This window comes from Xyrauchen texanus, chromosome 40 (genome assembly GCF_025860055.1).
Source record: "Xyrauchen texanus isolate HMW12.3.18 chromosome 40, RBS_HiC_50CHRs, whole genome shotgun sequence".
In the NCBI taxonomy this organism is placed as follows: Eukaryota; Metazoa; Chordata; class Actinopteri; order Cypriniformes; family Catostomidae; genus Xyrauchen; species Xyrauchen texanus.
The window spans coordinates 28,157,578-28,177,109 of NC_068315.1; the positions used below are offsets into that span (position 1 = coordinate 28,157,578).

Sequence of the window (19,532 nt, forward strand, 5' to 3'; positions counted from 1 at the left end):
TCATATTTATAGTACAACAATTTAATAGCATCCATGGAGACCCTTTACAGTGTTGCGACAGTCTGCAAGGATGAATCAAACCACCTGTCTTTGGATCCAGGTAAGTTCAGTATGCCTGCTTTTACAATACATGTGTTTGCATATACAAGCAAATGATTTCTGACAACTTATAATTGACCATGTAGCATGTTATTAAAATATGTTAAAGTAAAGTAATGTGTAGAAGACTAAAAAGAGCTAAAGATAACTCAAATAACTCAATAAACTCACTGTCTTTTACCCATTCTTTTGTTAGTTAAGCTATCTGCAAGCTGTTTGTAAGTGCACATTGAATAAAGAGAGTCTGATTAGACGTTTTTCATACTGTTGCTGCATAATTGATTGCTGTTTTGTTTTCCAGATCTAAATAAGATTATGGCTGAGTCCAGGGACTATGACGAGCTGCTGTTTGCCTGGCAAGGTTGGCGTAATGCCTCGGGCAGAGAGCTCCGCAACAGTTACAAGAGATATGTGGTGCTCGCAAACTTAGCTGCACAGAGCAATGGTGAATGCCATATAACAGCACTTTTTGAATGAAGGTTTCATCCAACACAATGCAGTTCAGTGAGGCAAATATTTAATATCTGAGGAGGATTTGAGCAGTTCATTGTTAAATCTAATAGAGGCCAGCACAACATGAAAAAAATCTGTCATTATTTACTTTTTTCGAACCCATATAACTTTATATTTTTTGTGGAACACAAAAGGAGATGTTATGCAGCAGAATGTTCACGCTGCTTTTTTTCCCCATAAAATGAGAGTGAATAGTGACCAGGGACTGTCAAGCTCAAATGTCATTTGTGCAACTTGAATATGTGCATATTCAATTTGGTGCATCATGATTGGTTATGAGGCACATGAGAACCAGTTACATTTGGTATCATTGATGTCAAACCTGGCATAACACATCTTGACATATCTCACAAAAGGGGGAGAAAACGATGAAAACATTTTAAATTTTTAAGGGGAACTACAGTATTTGAGGGCAAATATCGAAAGTGTACAAACGTTTTGTAAGTGGCAGTGGACATTAATTGTGAGTGACTCATGGGGAGAGTCATGTGAATAAAGCTTTAATACTGATTGTTCGTTCGATATCAGGTCACGCAGATAATGGGGCATTCTGGCGTTCTCTATATGAGACCCCCACGTTTGAACAGGATCTGGAAGCCTTGTGGAAAGATCTAGAGCCACTCTACCTCAACATTCATGCCTATGTGCGCAGATTCCTGTACAAGACATATGGACCCGAACGCATCAACCTTAAAGGACCAATTCCAGCTCATCTACTTGGTAAGATTATATACATTATACTTGTTTAAATTAGGGCTGTCAATCGGTTAAAATTTTTATTCGAATGAATTACACGGTGTCCCGATTAATCGCATTTAATTGCATATACAAATATTTGCTGAGAAAGCCCCTCATATAACAATAATTTAATAAATAATGATGAAATAATTATACATAGTTATCTTTAAATATTAAAAAAATTATATATATATATATATATATATATATATATATATATATATATATATATATATATATATATATATATAATAAAAAATATTCAGATAATTTAAATGCGTTACATTCTTGTAGCAGAAGAGTTAATCATTGATTAGACAATACAAAAAGTGGCTTTAGAATACAATGTATTGTTTACTACCATATAATTCACAGCAATCCATTTCACAAGTGAATTTATCAATCAGTTGGAGATTTATTATGAGGGCTTGTTTAAGGACCCGACAATGTGCGTCAGACATGCATGTGTAGCGTCTCGCGTGAGTTGCGTCATAAACATAAAATGTTTAATTCACTGTTTCAAGTTAAATATAGTTTAATACTCAATCTTTAAACACATCTTGTGATCCCTTAGTTCGGATTTGCGCTCCTTCAAGTGTTTTAAATGCAAGAATGTAATGCATGTTTTTGTTGTATTGCCTACTGAAGTATTTTCTTCACTGTATAAACTGTGTGTTGCTCATACAGCTGAAATTTCACTTACTGCCCTCTGGAGTAAACAGGTGGTACTATAAGCTTGCATTTCTCAGGAATCTTCCATATTACAGTCTGGGGGCATTGCGATAACTTTTTTTAACGCATTGTTTTTTGTAAAATTAATCGCACTGAATTATCCTGTTAAATCGACAGCCCTAGTTTAAATATTAGAGCTGTGATTCCTTTAAAATATTTTCACCAATTAATTGCACAGTTGTCTGTGATTAATCTCGATTAATTATGGTATTTGGTACATTAAAACAAACATAAAATATAATTATAAATATATTTACTTTCTAATTTGTCTCAAAGAATTTGCAAGAAATTGGTTAGTCAGCATCATTTATTATGCAAACAAGAAAACTAAGGGCTTATATACACAAAGGAACAAACAAGGGAATGAGGAACACCTGGGGATACAATCAGTGAATGAGAACTAATCAGGGGAAAACCAATCATAAAATGAAACTTAAAAAGGACTACAAAAACCAAACAGGAACTAAACTAAACTTCAACATAAAAGCACAAAAACAAAAGACAACAGAGAACATGACAGCACAACCTTAGTTTGCAAAGAAAATCACAAAACCTCTATTGCAAAAATTTGTGAGGCATTTACAAGACTACAAATAAATGTACCTTGTAAATACCTGATGAAGACGTGTTACTGAAACGTTGCAATAAATGTAATGAATTATTTAAATATGTACATTCTTTATACATTTTTTTAAGTAAAGGATAAAGTTAATTAAACACATGTTTTCAGGCAAAAATCTTGCAGTGCTGCTCTTCCCTATTGGCAAACTTAACAAGTTGTTTAGGGCCCACGATCAACCAGGTGGCCCACACACTGTGAAAGATATTATAAGTAGTGTTACCACACACATTTTTTCTTAGGGCCCCCAAAAGGCTAGGCACTGAGTATTTGTTTACATGCCATAAAATCAGTGCACTTGATGTATTTACAATTTGTGCAAAATCGTCTGGGTTACGTATGTAACCCCCGTTCCCCGATGGAGGGAACGAGACGTTGTGTCAGAGAAGCGACACTAGGGGTCTCTCTTGAGCGCCGATATCCACCTCTGATCTATGAAAAAAGGCCAATGAGAGTTGGCAGCCAGTATTTGCATGTCCCGCCCCCGGACATACGGGTATTTAAGCGGCGCAAATACGGGAGTTCATTCAGGATTTTGGAAATGGTCCGGCCACAACAGTGGCTTGGCTCAGCGACGTGGCGGGGAAGACACAACGTCTTGTTCCCTCCATTGGGGAACGGGGGTTACATATGTAACCCAGATGTTCCACTTCTGTCGCTCTCTCCACGTAGTGTCAGAGAAGCGACACTAGGGGTCCACTTATAAAAGTGCCATGTGCTGAGCCGTGTACGTGAACTGCTGATACAGGAGCGAGCAGGTATTCTTACATGCAGGACGACCAACTGTATCAGGCTGCACGTACCCTTCCCCAATGCCCCATTCAAGCCAACGGAATCCTTTTCATTACCCTGAAAGGGGGAACAAGGTGATGGTCACCAACTTGGGAACGGGCCAGCCTGGCTGGGCCTCTTTTCTCTCTATGTTTCTCGCATATAGTAACTACGGCCGGGGCCCTTACACGCATTGAGGGAAGGGGGTCTTAGCCCTTCTTTCAGGGGGAGAAGACCCTGCGGAGGCCACACCTACCCGGGAGGGGAGGCAAAATTTAGTGGCAAATACATCACATGGCCTAACTTAGGACCTATGTGGAAAAGTTGGTGCAGTGGTAGATCCAGCCTCGTAGAGGGGGGAAGCATACAGCACGGCGACCGAGGCAGCTGTAACTGCCTAAGGGAAACACGGAGTCAACTCGTGAGGGGACAGTACCGTGGTATTACACACAGGGGGAGTCCGAACAGGAGGCCTTACCTGTGGAGCACCTATACCAGTACAGGGTAGCTTGCGGTACCCGCAGTGGTTTGGGTCGGCGAGTTCCTCCGCAGAACTGCGACCCACGAGGGCTAGGGAGGAGTCAAGCAGTGTACCAAGATGGGATCTCCTGGGAACAACGGTGCACTGTTTTCCCTTGGTTAGGGGGAAAGGGCGCTAGGTGCAAGTGATTCACCTGGTCAGAACGTCAGCGTGTTACAGAGTTCTACGGGCTCGGACCTGAGAAAACACGGGATGATACTGACTCAACACGGAGGTTGTAAAACCTCGAGAAAGTGTTAGGTGTTGCCCACCCTGCTGCTCTGCAGATGTCTGCTAGGGAGGTGCCCCTGGCCAGTGCCCATGAGGACGCAACACCCCTGGTGGAGTGAGCTCGGACCCGCAAGGGGGGGGCACGGCCTGGGTGTGATAAGCCAATGAAATGGCGTCGACATCCCAGTGGGCAAGCCTCTGTTTGGAGACAGCGTTCTCTTTCCGCTGTCCCCCGAAGCAGACAAAGAGCTGCTCAGAGCATCTAGTTCTCTGCGTGCGGTCCAGATAGATACGCAAAGCACGTACTGGACACAGCAATGCAAGGGTTGGGTCTGCCTCCTCCCGGGGCAACCTGATCTCTGAAGGGTGTGGTAGGAACCTTGGGCACATAGCCCGGTCGCGGTCTCCAGGCAAGTGTCGCTAACAGAGAACGCTTGCAGGTCCCCGACCCTCTTGATGGAGGTGAGCGCGATCAGCAGGGCAGTCTTGAGAGAGAGGGCCCTGAGTCCAGCTGAATCTAGCGGCTCGAAGGGGGGTCTCCACAGGCCCATAAGGACGACTGAGAGATCCCAGGAGGGGAACAGGTTAGGCCAGGAGGGAGTTAGCCTCCAGGCACCTTTGAGGAACCTGACAATTAAGTCGTGCTTACCAAGAGACTTGCCGTCTATCGTGTCGTGGTGAGCTGCGATGGCGGCGAAATACACCTTGAGGGTGGAAGGGGACAGCCTCTCCTGAAGAAACACGAGCACTGACCTAACCGCGCACCTCTGCGGGTCTTCAGCCCGGGAAGAACACAGTTCACGAACAGATGCCACTTTAGGGCATAAAGATGCCTGGTCGAGGGGGCTCTGGCTTGGTTGATAGTATCTATGACAGTCGGTGGTAGGCCGGCTAGATCTTCCGCATCCCGTCCAGGGGCCAGACGTGGAGGTTCCAGAGGTCTGGGTGCGGGTGCCAGAGCGTGCCCCGTCCCTGAGAAAGAAGGTCCTTCCTCAGGGGAATTCGCCAGGGAGGGGCTGTCGCGAGGAGCGTGAGGTCCGAGAACCAAGTCCAGGTGGGCCAGTAGGGGGCCACCAGAATGACTTGCTCCTCGTCCTCCCTGACCTTGCATAGCACCTCAAGAAGGGCCAGCTGTGTGCCAACGCGTCTGCCCCGAGGGGAGCCTCTGTCCGGGCATACCAGAGTGGGCAGTGGGAGGTTTCTTGGGAGGCAAACAGGTCTACCTGGGCCTTGCCGAACTGGTCCCAGATCAGCTGGACCGACTGGGGGTGGAGCCTCCACTCTCCGCTGGACAAGCTTTGTCTTGACAGCGCGTCTGCTATCACATTGAGGTTGCCGGGGATGTAAGTGGCGCGCAGTGACTTGAGTCACTGCTGACTCCAAAGGAGGAGACGATGGGCGAGCTGTGACATGTGGAGGGAGCGTACTCCGCCTTGGCGATTTATGTAGGCTACCACTGTGGTGCTGTCTGTCCTGACTAGGATGTGTTTGTCTGGAATTAACGGGAGAAACTTCCTCAGGGCAAAGAAAACAGCCAGCAGCTCTAGGCAGTTGATGTGCCAACGCAGCGGGGCCCGGTTCCAACGGGTTTGGCGGCAGGCGGTGGTAACTTTCACATTGTGCGTGCCGCGGGTCTCGGGACTCGAGTCTGGAGCCAGTGCTGAAGTGGACTCATATGCATCAACCCCAGCGGCGTGGCCGCCGCGGAGGATGCCATATGCTCCAGGAGCTGTTGGAATCGTTTTAGAGGGACCACGGTACCTGGCTTGAGGGAAGCGAGGCATTTCAGCACCGACTGAGCACCGACTGAGCACGACTGCCCTATCCACCTGGGGAATCGCCGTGTACCCGTGGCGCACTCCGCCATCGAGGGTGGTGAGGGCGGATGAGCAAGTGGCGGTGTGACGAGTGGAGAGGGGTGCTCTCCACGAAGACGTCAGCTCATCATGCACTTCCGGGAAGAACGGGACTGGGGTGGGACGAGGCTGTGAGCAGCGTCCAGACCCCAGGAACCAGTTGTCCAGCCGTGATGGCTGTGGGGAGGATGGAGGGTTCCAATCCAAGCCCACGCTAGTGGCTGCCCGGGAAAACATGTCGGTCATCTGCACGTCGGCCTCAGCCTGGGCATGCAGGCCCGAAAGCGGCAGCCCAGGGGAGTCCTCAGCGTCAGATACCGCGCCCTCCGATGCCGCGGCGAGCTCATCGGCTTCGGTGTCAGGAGGGTAGGCGGACTGGCTGTGAGGCGAGTCGCCACTGCCTCGAGGACGGACGGGAGTCAACGAGCGTGCTGGGGAGCGGGTGGTCCGAGGGGGCGTACCCGGCGGAGCTGCACCCGCTGCCATCCCCAAATCGCCTCCATCGCCAACCGCATCGTCCTCAATCCCGTGGGAAGAAGGAGCGACGCGGGGGGCGGCTGGAGTGGCTCGCTTATGGTTGTAAGCAAGCCGCGACCGCAACGTTGTCATGGTCATGTTCTCGCAGTGAGAACATGAACCATCCACAAACAAGGCCTCGGTGTGATCGCTACCCAGACACATGAGACAACGCCTGTGGCCGTCTGAAGCGGAGAGCACTCTACCGCATCCAGGACCAACACAGGGGCGGAAAGGCATCTTTATAAAGACGTGTCCTTAAAAGGACGTTCAACACTGCTGTGTTTTGCTCTTTTAGAGGAAATTACTCTTTTAAATAAAATCACTCTTTTATGAAAAAAACTCATGAGAGTTCTTTTAATCTGCAACTGTCGATGCGCCCAGGGGCAGGAACGCACAGCCGTGCAAACAGGAGAAAGCCGCTGTTGTGCGCCGTAGAATCCAACAGCATGCAGCAGAGGAATGTCAGGAACTCGGTGTGTAACACGCAGCAACTGCAGACACGACCATCGGCTCCGAAGAAATTTTCTGAATGAACTCCCGTATTTGCGCCGCTTAAATACCCGTATGTCCAGCAAATACCGGCTGCCAACTCTCATTGGCCTTTTTTCATAGATCAGAGGTGGATATCGGCGCTCAAGAGAGACCCCTAGTGTCGCTTCTCTGACACAACGTGGAGAGAGCGACAGAAGGGGAACTTCTGGCACATTCCACAAGACTTTTTTAATGGGCAGGTTCAATTCATATAAACATGTTATTGGCAAGATAAACTAATAATACATTGTCAATGCATTATTAGAGACCATGCATAAATATATAAAGCAAATTGATCACTTAAGTTTAATTTGCTGAAGGTTAAAACCTCAAAAATATGATTTGCTTTGGCTGCCAATCAGTCTATATCATGCACACACTGGGCCTCTTTCACGCGGCTTCGCTTTTGATATCCCGGGTTAGATGACGTTGAGTCAATGTTTTCAGGCGATGTGAAGAGATAGGGCAGCTTGCCCATATCTCTCCCACACGTAGCTCAGCAGGTGTAACCTCCATTCTTCATAGAGTAAATCCGCTCCCATATTTATTATGCTCAGGTTTCTGTGCTTGAATGTGCAGTCGAGCCGAGCGTGTACCTCCTGGAAATTTATATTTGCCAATTTTAGCCACAGGAAGTAGGGAAAAACATTAGTGACATTTTAGGAAGTAAAAAAAAAAAGAAAAAAGAAAAACAGATGCTGCATTAATTGCATTGTTAAACAGTCAACTATTAATCACAGAAATTAATGCGTTCAATTTCACAGCCCTATCAAAAATATAAACATGATCTGTGCTTTTATTGCAAGCCGCTTTGGTCAGAAAGTGTCTACCAAAAACATTGTTTATTATAATTATTAACATGAATTAATGCTATTTATTGAACATTCTGAACTTTATTGAATGTCCTTTATAATATTGATGTCATTATATATATATATTTTTTTTTTTTATTAATTTTTTTTACGTTTCTCCATCTTGGTCATCAAAGCAAATAGCCGCTCAAAGTTGTGCATTATAATTTTTATTTTAGCTACCAGTAATATCTATCCACGCGTAATCATTATACTCAAAGCTTCCTTTAACTGACTGTGGCAATTTAATGAAAATTAGATTTAGTACTCAGTAAGAGTAAAGACAAGGCACAACTAGCTGAAATGTACAGTCTTTTGGCTGAAAAAGTTTTGGCTATGGTGTGGATCTTTATTCTTGGGGGTGCACATTGATATTCTGCAGTTGCTTGCGGCAACTCCAAAGGAACCGTCAGGATTTAATGTGCTTTCAAAATCATCAAGCGTGACTATGTGTGTGTGTGTAACTATTAGTGCCTGCATTTGAGTATGCACATGTTGGAAAGTTTGTGTACTTGTGTATGTGTGTATGCAACTATTCCACATGATTGGAGATTAAATGACTTGAAAATTCAAGCGCAGTGGTTTCCTTTAGTGCCAGTGGACAGAGAAAACGAAACCATCTCTTACATCCTTCCATTCAGTCGACTTATGTTTCTTTTCTGCTGTGTTTTTCTCAGGAAACATGTGGGCCCAAACATGGTCTAACATCATGGATCTTGTCAGTCCTTATCCTGATGCCACACAAGTAGATGCCACACCAGCCATGGTTGCTCAAGTAAGATTAAAATGCTGTTGATTTAACACGTTAATTTATCATTATTAATTATTACAAAATATTGCAATTTAATCCTGCCCCTTGACCGTACTTAATATATGTTATGAGGACATTTTTCTACCACAAAATTCAAGCTTGAAGTACCACCTTTATATGTTTGCCAGTTGCAGTCTGCAGGGGGCAGTAATTTGCTTAAAGTATGGCTTTTACATTCAATATTTATATTTTACTATCATTAATGGGGAATGTGTGTATCTGTGTTTATATACGCTATATAAATATTAAGTACAAAAAAATGTCTATACAGTATTGACACATATTATTGGCTGGCATCAGCTTTTCATTATGACAGTAATTTTTTAAACATATGTTGGTAGATCTTATGGCACTCGTTTGTAGAATATCCCAATTATCTATATATTTATTTCACGTCTATGTCAATAATCATGATACAATGTATAAGTAAGGTCCTTTGGTTCTTCAGGGCTGGGAGCCCAAGCGAATGTTCGAGGAATCAGACCAATTCTTTACCTCTCTGGGACTTAAACCAATGCCTGAAGAGTTCTGGAACAAATCTATGCTAGAAAAGCCAACAGATGGCCGTGACGTTGTGTGCCATGCATCTGCTTGGGACTTCTACAACCGCAAAGACTTCAGGTACATGTTTCCCTAACACAGATTTGAAATCTATTTTGCCAAACAGCATTAAACACCAAAGGAAGCACTTTAAAAAATAATATAGTAGAAAACTAAATTCACTATAAAACGAATCTATACGACTATTTCTAAGTCTCTTGAAGCCGTAAGGTAGTTTCGTGTAACGAACAGACCAAATTTTAATTTGTAATTTAATCAGAATCTTGCTGTACCCCTTAAATTAAGGCACCATCAGATGCACCGTGACAGATTTGATGTCATGGCTTCAGAAAACTTAGCGCACTAATATGTCTGCCAGGCCAAACAATCCACAATTTCACTTACTTTTCTTGTCCATATGATATAGTGAGGGTGTTAACGCTGAAATAACATCTGTTTTCCTTTCCATGTGTTATCTTGTGAACCTCATTGTGGGCCTTTCCCATCCTGTGACCATCTCTAGGATCAAACAGTGCACGGTGGTGACCATGGCTGACCTCATCACCGTGCACCATGAGATGGGCCACATTCAGTACTTCCTGCAGTACAAGGATCAACCCATCTCCTTCCGCGATGGCGCCAATCCTGGATTCCATGAGGCCATCGGTGATGTATTGGCCCTGTCAGTGTCCACCCCTAAACATCTTCAGAGCATCGGCCTGCTTGACAAGGTGGAGGACAACAAAGGTAACTCTATATAGGGAAGTTAAATATGTCAACAATTAGACTAATTAATCCTGCAGGCTTTTACTTGTAATAATAATATTGTTATTATACATATATTTATCTTTATTGGGCTAATGCCATTTTAAAGTCAACATTAAATCAAAATTAACCCTATTTACTTTCTTAAAACACATATTCTTGGAGTACGATTAATCTGTGCACGTTATTCCAAATAAATAAATAAATGTTAAATCAAAATGAATTAAACTGCTCTTCCTTTCATTGTTCGCTGATGTCACAAATGCCTTTTACTTTTCAAATCTTTCACTTCAACCACCTGGCTCCATTCTACAATACATCCAAATTTTTGATGATCCAATCAATTCCCAATGGATGAAATCAAGTCCTGTCCTAGAGTTTTCTTTTTAGTATCCTCAAAAATGTGTCACATATCAGAAGTTAAATGAGTTGTGTATATCATTTCTAGTTGACTTTAAAAATCCTTTCAAAATGTGCAAAAAAACATATGCTACATGTTGATTACTAATTGGTCTTCACTGGTCTGTAGAGAGCACCATCAACTTCCTCATGAACATTGCCTTGGATAAGATTGCCTTCCTACCTTTTGGCTATCTGATGGACCAGTGGAGGTGGAAAGTATTTGATGGCCGGATCTCAAGCTCAGAATACAACAAAGAGTGGTGGAACCTGAGGTGACAATTCTGTTAATACTTCATAGCCTTGGGGGTTTTTGAGATAAACAAGTGCCAATTTGGTTTTGACCATATTGATGAAGTTACTGTTTACAACAAATGCTCTGCGGCAGCACTTCCGGATTCCTTTGGCACCCTAGGAAAGAACTGCTTTCAATAAGCATTTCACTCAAACTGAACTGAAAGTGCCCAAAAAGTTCTGTTTGTTGTGTTAAAACACATTTACATTTACATTTATGCATTTGGCAGACGCTTTTATCCAAAGCGACTTACAGTGCACTTATTACAGGGACAATCGCCCTGGAGCAACCTGGAGTTAAGTGTCTTGCTCAAGGGCCCAACAGTGGCATCTTGATGGTGCTGGGGCTTGACCTTCTGGTCAGTAACCCTGAGCCTCAACCACTGAGCCACCACTGCCCCCTAAAACACCCCATATCTAAAAGTTAAGAGTTGGGTTTCTTTAATTTTCCACCAGTATATGTGGACCAGGACAAACTCATGATTTGCCATTCATTATTTCATGAATCACTGTCATTGTTATTGCATCTGCTCTATTAAGACCCATTTGCCCCACAGCTTCTGTTGGTAGATTTGAAATCTTCACGGATCAATTGCACAAACTCTGATAGCAAATGGCTGTTAATTTAATCTCCAAAGTATAATTGCTGTAACAGAAATGAGGCCAATTATAACGATGATCTCATATCACCATGTAATATCGAATGGGACCCCGTCTCCTTACTGTACAGCGCAAACTGTTTGTGAAAGGATGTGCGAATAAAAACAGTGTAATACTAATATTTATTTTCACATACAAAATTAGCTTTTTGTCAAACTTGCGGCAAAGTGTCCATTGTTGCCAAAGGTTTTCAAAGGTTTTCTGCAGCTCTTCACTAACATCTAACACGTCAACACACACAGACATACACACTCTACGCGCACTTTAGGGTCTCCAATAAACTTGCATGTCTTTTGGACTGTGGGGGAAACCCACATGAACACAGGGAGAACATGCAAACTCCACACAGAAAGACCCACTTGAGCCGGTACTCAAACCCGGGACCTTCTTGCTGTGAGGTGCCAGTGCTACCCACTAATTACTTTTAATATTTAAAAATAAATAAACAAATATGTCACATAATTAATGTGATAAATTCAGTTCTAAATATGCTACTGTCTGTTGTGGGATATTGTTAGCTTGTGGTAAAATACATCAGTTGGTTCTGCTACTAAGAGCTTGGTCTAGTGGTAGTAATATTGTCATTGATGAAAAGAGTGATTTAAAATGTTTTTTTTATATAATCCGAGATTACGCGCACTCATTATAACATCCAAAATGACACATTGTAGCACCAGATCACCACTTATTTTAAAACACAAGAATTAAATGGTCTTCTTCTCAAGAACTGGCAATGTTCCCAAATCCCCCTACACGTGGTGGAGAAAGTACAAGCCACCCAACCAACAAATTTAAAGTTATATGTTCCTTAACATGAACTTCTGTCAAAACAATACTATACCCTAGAAACATGGCATGCATATGTGATTTCAATGGCACATGTGATCATAATAATAATACATGCTTTTATCATAATCTAAAGCTATTTAAAACAGGTAACAAAGACTGTAAGTGTAATAAAAAGACCATAACAGCAACTAAGACATGATATATCTTTAACATTCTAACATTACTGAAACTGAACAGGATTAACACTACCAGTTGTACAAACAACACAACAAAAAGAACAAAACTTTATACAGTGCTACACACACAAATGCATTCATCAGCTCAGCATGACTTATACTTGGAGACTTAAAGTATTTAATGCTCGGCATCATTAATACGCTGAAAGACTAGCGCAGGAAAGCGCATGCACGTAAATGTTGACATGAGAGGGTTACCTTCGAGTCACAAAGTTTTGTGAGTTTTTATTTAGAGATGCTGTCTTAGGCAAGTAATTGCCTAGCAACAGCCTACTGTAGCAACCACCCAGAACACCATAAAACACTTAAGATAAAGTAATGCTCTAATAACAATCCAAAACACTTTTCCAACCACCCTAGCAACTGCCTAGCAACACAGTAGGAAATGTCCCCAAAGAACCCCATATTTACTACCAAAGGTGTCCTTAGCAACATCACAGAACACATTAGCAACTACTTAGTAACACTCTAGTAACCACACAATCACCTTAGCAATGACCTAACAACTCTCTTGCAACCACACCCTTGTAGTGATTTTGTTGCCCAAAAAAGTACCTCTCACATTTTCACAAATGTAAAATCTAGCTCATATTGTTATTGATCTATGCTAGTTAATTAACATGTAATTAACATGTAAAATGTGTAATGTGCAACCTCTAACCAGAGCTGCATTTATTGAAATGATATCACTGTGTCGCCTTTTTAGAATGAAGTACCAGGGATTGTGTCCACCTGTACCCCGCACTGAAGAAGACTTTGACCCTGGTGCAAAGTTCCACATCCCAGCTAATGTGCCATACGTCAGGTAGATAACCATTTGTTGATCAGTTGATGCACATATCTTCGGTTATGCCTAAAACTGGAGTTAATATCACATATATCCTTCATGTATATGGTGGATTCCTTTGTGAGCATAAGTCAAGGCAAACAGAGGGTTATTCACATCACATGCCATGTAAAAGTGACGCTGAACGAAAGTGCAACCTATGAAGAGCATTTAAAATCAGTCACTCCTGAGGTTCTGCTTAGATTAAAATGCTGTTTATGGTGACAATTGCCCATGTATTAGACATTGAGTCAGCTCACAGGATTTTGAGATGCAGCCAAGATTAAATTTTTTTGTTGCAATATTTTGCACTACATAATCACACAGGAAGTTAGCAAACTGTTTCTGAAACTTCTGGTACCCTAGGATCAGGTACAGTATGCCGACGCGTTCTCTTATTCAGTAACGAGTATGATTCAGAGGTTGCACTTTTCCCCTAACCTTTAATTTTGTCTCCACTAATGGTTAGGTTTAGGTTTGGGTTGGGGGTAGAGTCCATAAAATATACATTCCTCTTCACTGTATTACATCATGTACAGTTTAAAGGAACTCGCTTCACAATTCAAACGTGCCCTACAACACTTCCCGCCTTGGTCACTGGGGGCAGTGTTTTAAATTAAGATAAGCATATACTGATTTTTGCTAAAGAAAAGTTGTCATACTCTTTCCAATTTCACTGTGAAATCAGGCTGATTTTAATAGCACCTGCCACACAGCGTGGTTATTTGCACTCCTATGGTCTGGTGGCAACATAGAAAATTCAAATGTTTTGCTACAGTGGCGTGGGGTGTAACAACAGTATGGATGTGATATTTTTTGTGTGGAAGACCTGGGTTTGAATCCACCTTATGCCTTTTTTTTCCATCCTGTTTCCTGTCACCACTATTAATATATAGACTGATTTCACAGTGAACTGGAAACAGTATGCTGACTTTTGTTTCGCTAAAATCAGTCTGTGCTTACCAAAATTCTAAACAACCAAAAGGTAAGTGTTGTTGGGTGTATCTGGGTGAAATGTCCATGAAGGAGTGCCAAAAGCAAGTTGTAAATTGAGTTGTCAAGATGTAATTCAGTGAAGAGGAATGCATATTTTATAAACTCTACCCCCCAAAGCTCCAAATCTAAACCTAACTATCAGTGGAGAAAAAACCCTAGTCAATCCTAGGTTACCTGAACTATAGTGAACAACATGCTAACTTCCAATGTGATTATGTTGCACTATTTCCTTCAAAGGGTTAGTTCACCCCAAAATGAAAATGAAAATTCTTTCATCATTTACTCACCTTAATGCCACCCAGATGTGTATGACTTTCTTTCTTCTGCAGAACACAACATTTTCTTTTTAGATATATAATATTTCAGCTCTGTAGGTCATTTCAGTGCAAGTAAATGGTAGCCAGACATTTGACGATCCAAAATGCTGATAAAGAAAACATTAAAGTAATCCATTAGACTCCAGTAGTTTAATCAATGTCTTCTAAAATGATCCAGTCCAATCTCAAGGCACGATCATTATTTCAAGCTTTATTACACTTCCAAACTTGATGGATGTGCAGAGTGCTAGATAGTACTATAGGAAGTGTCATTGAGCTTAAAATCAGGATCACCAAGGAGACTGTTGTCAAGATTTATAGTGAAAAAGTACTTACATTTTTGTCTGTTTCAATCCAAAATGGACTGGATCACGAAAGATGACATTTATTCACTCATGGGAGTCTTATGGATTATTTAATGTTGCCTTTATTTGCTTTTTGTAGCTTCAGTGTTCTTGCTACCATTCATTTGCGTGTATAGATCTACAGAGCTGAGATATTCTTTTACTTGTGTTCAGTAGAAGAAAAAAGTCATACGCATCTGGGATGGCATGAGGGTGAGTAAATTATTAGAGAATTATGAGGCATGTTTGGGTGAACTAACCCTTTAATACTACTTATAATAAATAAAAATGAGAATAAACGTTAATTGATTTGGTCACAATGAAGGACGGGGAATTGAGAGAGGTTTGATCCGTGTAAAATAAACCATGGTTTTACTAGAGTGTGAAGCTTTTCCACTAAGGAAGACACGGGAAACAGCGTCGGCTTCAAAGGTAAGATTGCCGTCGCCGCCAATGCCCGGCCAATAGAAATGGGCTATTAGACGGACAAGTGTCTTCCTTTCCCCTAGGTGACCGGCCATAGGATTATAGTGAGCCGCCGGGAAAACCATTTCCCGGCGGCTCCATGGAATCAACGATTGTGTCACCTCCTCCTTTGTTTGAGCGTCCTGCGTCACTCTGTACAACTGATCTTTAATAACCGAATTTTTAATAACATAAATATGGATTTGAAATGGTGACGCCCGGCCGGAGTTGTTGACCATCAATTACTCTCACTTGGTCAAAAGCGTGCTTAAGGGTTTCATCTCGCGACTGCTCCAAGGGTAAGTCCCCCTCTGGGAATTCCCTCATCATTCGGAGCAGCCGAGGATGGCCCCTGCTCCGCCTCCCCCGCCAAAGCATCGCACATCACACATCTCTTCACTTTCATGCAGGACCCATCCACACAAACTCCCTCTAATACATTTCTAAAATTCGGCCAATCAGTACCCAAGATTAGCGGATGGTTGAGGCGGGAACTAACCGCTGCCTCCACACTATGTTTTCCTCCCTGGAATTTGATCGCCAAAGTCACCATGGGATACTTGTGAACATCCCCATGCACACACCTCACCCTCACCCGTTTAGCTGAGCCCAAAGCCCCGGGTTGAACCAAGCGTTGGTGGATGGTGGTCTGGTTACAGCCGGTATCCAACAATGCTTGGTATGTACCCCCCTGGATCCTTACCAGAATACGGTACGCTCCAGCCCGATCGGGGGCAGCCTTTGGGACAGACCCGCACCACCGTCCCCACCTCCATCAGCGGACACTGATCCCGGAAGTGGTCCGGGTCTCCGCACCTCCAGCAGGCCGGCCCAGGCACCACGGCCACATAGAGTAATAATTACAGTTAATAATTTTGCGGTTACTATGATTTTACTACAAAATACTATGGTGATCCTGTGGTTACTGGAGTAAAACCACAGTTCATTTTTGTTAGGGAATTTAGGGTTTAGGTTTTGGGGTATGGGTTGGTGTAGGGTGTTTATGGGACTCTAAATAAACACAATAAACATGCTGGAGTGATGCCCCTTAAATGTATATACTGTATTTAATTAGGGCACATACTCTTATCTCATGCAGTAAAAACATAAGTGGATTTTCAAAATGTTTCTGAAAATATCAGCACCTTGCTTTTTACTCAACATATGAAATAGCCAATTGAGACTTTTATTTGATTGTTTATTTGCTTTGGCTCCAATAGGTACTTTGTGAGTTTTGTAATCCAGTTCCAGTTCCACAAGGCCCTGTGTGAAGCCGCCGGTCAGCCAGCACCACTCCACAACTGTGACATCTACAAGTCCAAAGAAGCAGGGACGCTCCTGGGGTCAGTAAATCACTGGCAAACTCAGACTGTTTCAATTATATACAAGCACAAAGAGGACAAAGAGGAGTAAAAAGGTTTGTCCTTCCCCTTTAGCAATGCAATGAAGATGGGCTTCAGTAAACCCTGGCCAGAGGCAATGACTATGATTACTGGCCAACCCAAAATGTCTGTCCAGCCACTGATGGAGTACTTCCAACCACTCATTGAATGGCTGGAACAGGAGAACAAAAAGAATGGTGACATCCTGGGATGGCCAGAGTATGACTGGACGCCATACAAAAGTAAGTGTGGAGTTTTTATAAACTCTATGTTTGGACCGTTTCTAAACACAGAGCGAGGAATTCACTAAGAATGAATTTCATTCACTAATAGCCTTGTTTATTTGCACATACTGTCTGCATTCTTTTAGCACCCGATTCTTTGAAGGGATTACGCAATCAGGTAATTGATCAAATGCCCCAAAATCTGTACTGAATGTATTTTACACAGCACAATTCTCAGGTCGGTTCTGAGTGGTTGTGGAGGATGTAGCAGACTAGTTATCCAGGCACCTGAGACAGCACCTGCTTATAGAAACATGTTGCTATCCATTTTATTTTTCAGTGTAACTAGGATGCTGCCATTATCAACCTTGAATGTGGACCTGGGCAGTACATTGTCAGAGCCAAAGCTTCAGATTTAGACCAATTGACTCTGTATCCTGAGAACTTAGAAAAGGAATTAATAATTCTAAGGAGGCAAGTTATAGATATGATGGGGTTGGAAACTAATAATAAAATATCATATTTGTAAAGCAAAAGCTTATGCGCCACACCTCCCGCCACCACCCCTGGAAAATCATCTTCCCTACTTATCATGGCTGCTAATGGATCCAGGGCAAGTCAGAACAATAATAGGGAAAAAGTGCAACCCTGTCGGGTGTCCCTATCCAGAGTAAAATAATCTGAAATTAATCAATTTGTTTGTACCGCCGCTACCGGGAGTCTATAAAGTAACTTACACCATCCAATAAAGGTTTTCCCGAATCCGTACATTTCCAAAAAAGATAATCCCATTCTACCATATCAAATGCCTTTTTGGTGTCAAGTGAGATGGTCGTGACTAGAGTCTGATCATTCACCACTGACCATACAATATTGATAAATGCCTAATTTTATCAGAAGAGCTGCGGCCCTGAATAAACACCACCTGATCTATATGTATAAGAGATGTCATAACTTTACTTAATCAGTTAGCCAGAATTTTTGACAGTATTTTTACGTCAAGCTGGATCAGGTAAATTGGATAGTAACTCTTACACTCGCTTGGATCTTTATACTTTTTAAGAATCAGACTGATCCAGGCTTGTGTCATGGTTGGTGGTAGCTTTCCTTTCTTTAATGATTCTGTATACACTTGCCAGTAGGCAAGGCCTTAATTACCTTGCCAAGCTCCATCAAGTTTATCTGAGAATCAAGATAATTGTTTTGCTCATTTGTCAATTTAGGGAGTTCTAATGGTTCCACAAATTTTCTAATGTCTTCATCAGTAGACGAAGACGTGGAACTATAGAGATCAACATAGAATTCTTTATAAGCAGTATTATAATATCAATGGCTGAGGTAAATATTTCACCACCAGCAGATTTCACTGAGGGAATGGTTGAAAAAGACTCTCTCTACATTATAAATCTAGTCAAAAGCTTCACTGCTTTGTCCCCTGACTCAAAATATGTCTTGCCCTGAATAGCCAAAATTCCACCTTCTACGACAAGATAGTATTATATCTGTATTTCATTCAGGTCAATTCTCTGAGGCCATCAGGTGACATTTGGCATTTCAGATCTGCCTCAGCACTTTTAATATTCCCTTCCATCTCCATGAGTTCTCCTGCTTTGTATTTTTTGATGAATGAGGCATACTGTATGATCCAACCCCTGAGAACCGCATTAAGTGCCTCCCAACCAAGACCACAGAGGATACTGAGGACCAGTTGGTCTCTATATAGACACTGATTTCAGCCTTTAGCATTTGTTGGAGTTCAGGATTTTGCACAAGGGATACATTAAAACGGCAGCTATATGATTTATTTTTCAGCGTATGTGGCAACACCTATAAACTTACCAGTCTAGACAATCTAACAATCTAGAACATAGTCCCTTCCAGATGGGTTCAAACGTCTGAAAATATCTGTAAGAAGAATATTTTTACACATCCTGTGAAGCGTCAATGTTGCTCTAGGGGGCTTACACACATTTGCTTCACTATGATCAAGGACTGAGTCCATCAAAAGATTAAAGTCTCCTCCCAATATTATATCATGAGGGGTGCCAGTGGCTTGCAACAAGCTCTATAAAATCTTGCTTCAAGATCTATAAAAAAGCCCTGATTATCAGCATTAGGTGCGTAAATATTAGCCAAGATCAGCCTTTGCCCCTGAATTTCTGCTAAAATAATAATGACTCCTCCTAATTTATCTTTAATCCGTTTGAGACATTTGAATCGTAGATGCTTATCAATGTAATGACTCCACTGCTGTTCCTTCAGCCAGTACTAAAGAAAACATATACACCCCATAGCTTCCCTAATTTTTCAGCTTCCTGTGGGGAAAGATGTGTTTCTTGAAGAAACACTATATCATATTTCTTATGTTTAAGAAAATAAATAAGCTTCCTTCTTTTTATGGGTGCCCCAACCCATTAACCTTCCACGTGGAGAGAGACAGTCTACTCATATTAACATCTGACATTTTGACACATTAGAAAAAATGGATTGTGTGTCAGGACATT

General features: G+C 42.2%; 1 protein-coding gene across 4 annotated transcripts in view; it reads left to right on the forward strand.

Annotated features, from left to right (window-relative positions):
* The window catches only part of LOC127633668 (angiotensin-converting enzyme-like), a 70,664-nt gene that overhangs the window by 41,360 nt on the left and 9,772 nt on the right, over window positions 1-19,532 (forward strand). For all 4 annotated transcript variants that reach the window (XM_052112905.1, XM_052112906.1, XM_052112909.1 and 1 more), the window contains exons 16-25: window positions 13-100; window positions 401-544; window positions 1,141-1,332; window positions 8,658-8,755; window positions 9,240-9,412; window positions 9,855-10,078; window positions 10,626-10,770; window positions 13,181-13,279; window positions 16,643-16,765; window positions 16,859-17,046. In XM_052112905.1, the coding sequence (XP_051968865.1) occupies window positions 13-100; window positions 401-544; window positions 1,141-1,332; window positions 8,658-8,755; window positions 9,240-9,412; window positions 9,855-10,078; window positions 10,626-10,770; window positions 13,181-13,279; window positions 16,643-16,765; window positions 16,859-17,046 (1,474 nt within the window). The remainder of the gene's footprint in view (window positions 1-12; window positions 101-400; window positions 545-1,140; window positions 1,333-8,657; window positions 8,756-9,239; window positions 9,413-9,854; window positions 10,079-10,625; window positions 10,771-13,180; window positions 13,280-16,642; window positions 16,766-16,858; window positions 17,047-19,532) is intronic.